The sequence below is a fragment of the Cucurbita moschata genome, unplaced genomic scaffold (genome assembly GCF_002738365.1).
Source record: "Cucurbita moschata cultivar Rifu unplaced genomic scaffold, Cmos_1.0 Cmo_Scf00029, whole genome shotgun sequence".
NCBI classification, from domain to species: domain Eukaryota; kingdom Viridiplantae; phylum Streptophyta; class Magnoliopsida; order Cucurbitales; family Cucurbitaceae; genus Cucurbita; species Cucurbita moschata.
Window position 1 is genome coordinate 2,344,690 of NW_019268545.1, and position 3,511 is coordinate 2,348,200.

Genomic DNA, 3,511 nt, shown 5'->3' on the forward strand with positions numbered 1-3,511 from the left:
AGAAGTTGAAGCATATTTATGCAATGGAGATTGAACCGGATCTCACTTCTTCTTTTTCCTGCTTTTTCGAATAACCAAAAATGTAAACACATCTACACCGTCTGATGTAAGATGTACGGTGTACAAATTTTTTTTTTGAGATTCAGAGTTTAAGGTAAGATTTTGTAATTTAATCCAGTAATTATTAATTAAAAATATTTATTTATTTCTTTTTTTGCAATAAATTGGAAGACTCAAAAATACCTGTTCTCCATAACTTTCTCCTTCTTATGCTCCTCCTCCATTTGATCCATACAATTCTTTTACCCTCCTATTTTATTGTCAACTTGCCAACCCCTAGTTCTACAATGGCACCAGAGACAACACCCTTAAGGTCCTCACTTGCAACCAATTCTGCGTCACTAGCTCTCATCACTTATCACTTAGTGAGTTAGCCAACTCGAAATCGTGTCGCCTTCGGTTAGATGACGTATACCAAGCCTTTGGCTCGCTGTAAGAAGAGGTTCTAGACAAAGAGGTAGAGAGATGTTAGAAGGAGATTTTGAAAGCAATATTGAAAAAAATGAAGAAAGCAATGTATAGACGATAAGCAAAGAAAGCATATCTTAGCTAACATATAACCCTTAAGAAGAATTGACGACTACTTGCATCTCATTTTGAATTGACAACTAACATTTCCAGGCATTTCAGGTTTACTATTTCAGGTTATGCATAGACATGCCTTTCAGGTTTACTATTTCAGGTTATGCACAGACATGATTTTGCTTAAACGTTATACACTTAAAAAATACAATAAAGAAACTATGCATCATGAAAGCCTTAAAGGAAAGCAATGAAGTGATACAACACAAGGGGCTTGACATGCAACGGACATGCAAGCATGGCCCGACTCGACTTCACGTAAAAGTATATATTAAACCTTCTCAATGAAGGAATTTATAGAGATAATGTCGAGACTCTACCTATTCTCGACACGAACCGGAAGAAGAAATTAAATACATTTCTATAATAATAATATAAGAAACTAAACACTTCTAAATTTGTAAACTGAAGGGAAATAATGGTGTAGTAGCCTAATTCTAATGGGAATACCACAGGTTGAATCCTTAAGCCTCTGAAACTGTTCTATGGCTAAGTGTCTGCCTCCCAAGTTCTTCAATGGTTCCATCTTCGTTCTCGCCGGACATCTCTTCCAATGATTTTCCCTTGGCTTCAGGCACCAGAAAAGTAAACAACATTCCCAACAAGTTAAGTCCACCCAGAAAAAGAAGCGAGTTCTTGACTCCAATGCCTGGAGGATATCCTGCATCGGTTCTGTTCTTGTCCGGGCTTTGAGCCAAATATAGAAAACCAAATGCACCCACCATAGCTCCGAGCTTCCCAGATGCTGCTGATATCCCATGGCAAGTAGAACGGAATCGTGCTGGAAAGATTTCAGCTGGGACGACGAAAGTGGTTGCGTTCGGTCCGAAGTTGGCGAAGAAGAACGTCAGTGAGTAGAGGACTATGAAGCCTATTTGATTGTCCTTCAAAGTCCAGTGATGGTATGGAATGGCTAAAGCAAACATGAAGACTGTCATGAAGAAGAATCCCATGAGTTGAATGGTAAATCTTCCAATTCTGTCAATGAAAGCCACTGTGAACCAGTAGCCAGGCACAGTGCTGCACAGGGCTATCAATGTTTGAGCTCTTGCTATTCTGAAGACTTCTTCAACTGCATTCATGGTGGCTGCCGGAGGAATCCATCCAATTGCGGTGAAGATATCTTTCTGGAATAAGTTCTGGCTGTAGAATGCAATGTCAAATAAAAACCAAGTAATTGCAGTTCCAAGTAAGTGAGTTCCATGACAACGAAGAAACTCTTTCGAGAACAATCCATACGCATTTCGCAGCTGCTGAGTGTCACGATCGCACTTTCGAGCATGACCCTGACACTGAGCAGACTCTAGTTCCCACTTTCGAGCATGACCCTGACACTGAGCAGGCTCTGGAGTTTCTGCCTCGATATCCATATGCAAAACTTTTGACATGTCTGATGCAGCTTGGGCTGTATCTTTCGCTACAAGCGCCGTGTAGCGTGCAGTTTCGGGCATTTTCATCCTCCAGTAGTAAGTAAGAGCAGCAGGGAGAGCTCCAACCATTAGTATAATCCTCCAAATATAATCAGCTTGGGGCACAGTGGAGGCAACAGGATCAACTGCATAAGCTGGAGCATCAAACTTGGCCTTAAATACCATAGAGATGAAAACGGCGAATATCCCTCCACCCAAAATTCCAAACCCCTGCATAGCAAACACAGCAGCAATGAACGCACCACGAGTCTTCTTATTCGAGTATTCCGACATGATCGTTGCCGAAAGAGGGTAATCGCCACCAATACCGAACCCAAGCCAGAATCGAAAGAAGCATAAAGTAGTCATGACAGATTGTGAATTATGGCCAAAGGAGAGGCCAGAGCCTATGGAACAAACAACCATCAGCATTAGAGTTACGCCATAGACTCGTTTTCGCCCCATTTTATCACCCAACCAGCCGAAGAAGAGTTGCCCTGCCAACGTTCCACAGAACGCCACACCATTAACAGCAGCAGCAACGTTTGGAGGCAATGATCCAGGCTTTGGCGCACCATCAACATGATAGTAGATTCTTCCAAGTAATTTAGTGACAAGAGATATACAGAATAGATCATATGCATCAGTGAAGAATCCCATTCCAGCAATAATGATTGCTGTAAAATGGTACCATTGTGTTTTGGCAACATCTAATGCATTTAGTACTTGTAATGACTCCTTTCCCATTATTTACTCGCATGTAACTTTTATCATACACTTCGTCTGCATAACAGTGAAACAAACAAACAAAAAACCATTTACGAAAACTCCGATCAGGAATCAAACAATCCGAGAAATATATCTTAAAAGAACAAGAACAACATGCTTGTATATCCAACTGGTACTCCTAGACAAAATTCAAAGCGAATGACAAACAAACGGCAGGAGGAGCAAAGAACAACCGATCTATTTGTTGATCATTGATTAAGTAAGACGAAAACCAGAAAAGTAGCCAGAAAACGAAAGAAACAAAAGAAAACGTTTGAATTCATGGAAGAACATGCAAAAACAAATACGAATCAGAGCTTGATAGAATCACGAACCTGGATACTGTGAATTGAGTGGAGTTTGAAGATCGGAGCAGAGGGGTTTAAATATGGGATCGAGGTTGAAGAAGATAAGAAAAATTGGGGAGGAATGAATATCCGTAATCTTCCTGATTTAGCGCGGGAAGCCATATCTCAACAAACTCAAATGAAATCAAACAATATATATTGAAACCAATATATATTTATATATATCAAAATTAATTTATAAATCTAAATAAATATATATATATATATATATGATTGGTTAATTTAAAAAAAATAGATTTTCACTTACAATATAATTATATGTATATATTTATTTTATTTTTATTTAGTTTCAAAACTATTTTTTTATTATTTATTCTCCGACCA

General features: G+C 39.0%; 1 protein-coding gene across 2 annotated transcripts; it reads right to left on the minus strand.

Moving 5' to 3' along the window:
- Window positions 1–435: 435 nt before the first annotated feature.
- On the minus strand, window positions 436–3,262 carry LOC111463828 (inorganic phosphate transporter 1-4-like). 2 transcript variants are annotated; one of them, XM_023107757.1, is made up of 3 exons: window positions 3,155–3,262; window positions 1,093–2,834; window positions 436–505 (listed from the first exon to the last, which is right to left on the minus strand). In XM_023107757.1, exon 2 carries the CDS (start codon window positions 2,796–2,798, stop codon window positions 1,107–1,109), a length of 1,692 nt encoding a protein of 563 aa, XP_022963525.1. In that variant the 5' UTR covers window positions 2,799–2,834; window positions 3,155–3,262; the 3' UTR covers window positions 436–505; window positions 1,093–1,106. The 2 variants fall into 2 exon arrangements, with proteins under 2 accessions (XP_022963525.1, XP_022963524.1); XM_023107756.1 differs by lacking the exon at window positions 436–505 and having other exon boundaries at window positions 775–2,834.
- Window positions 3,263–3,511: the final 249 nt, after the last annotated feature.

What these genes read in the sequence shown, in the direction of transcription:
- LOC111463828 (XM_023107757.1), bottom strand. Translation starts at nt 2,798, where the DNA reads ATGGGAAAGGAGTCATTACAAGTACTAAATGCATTAGATGTTGCCAAA.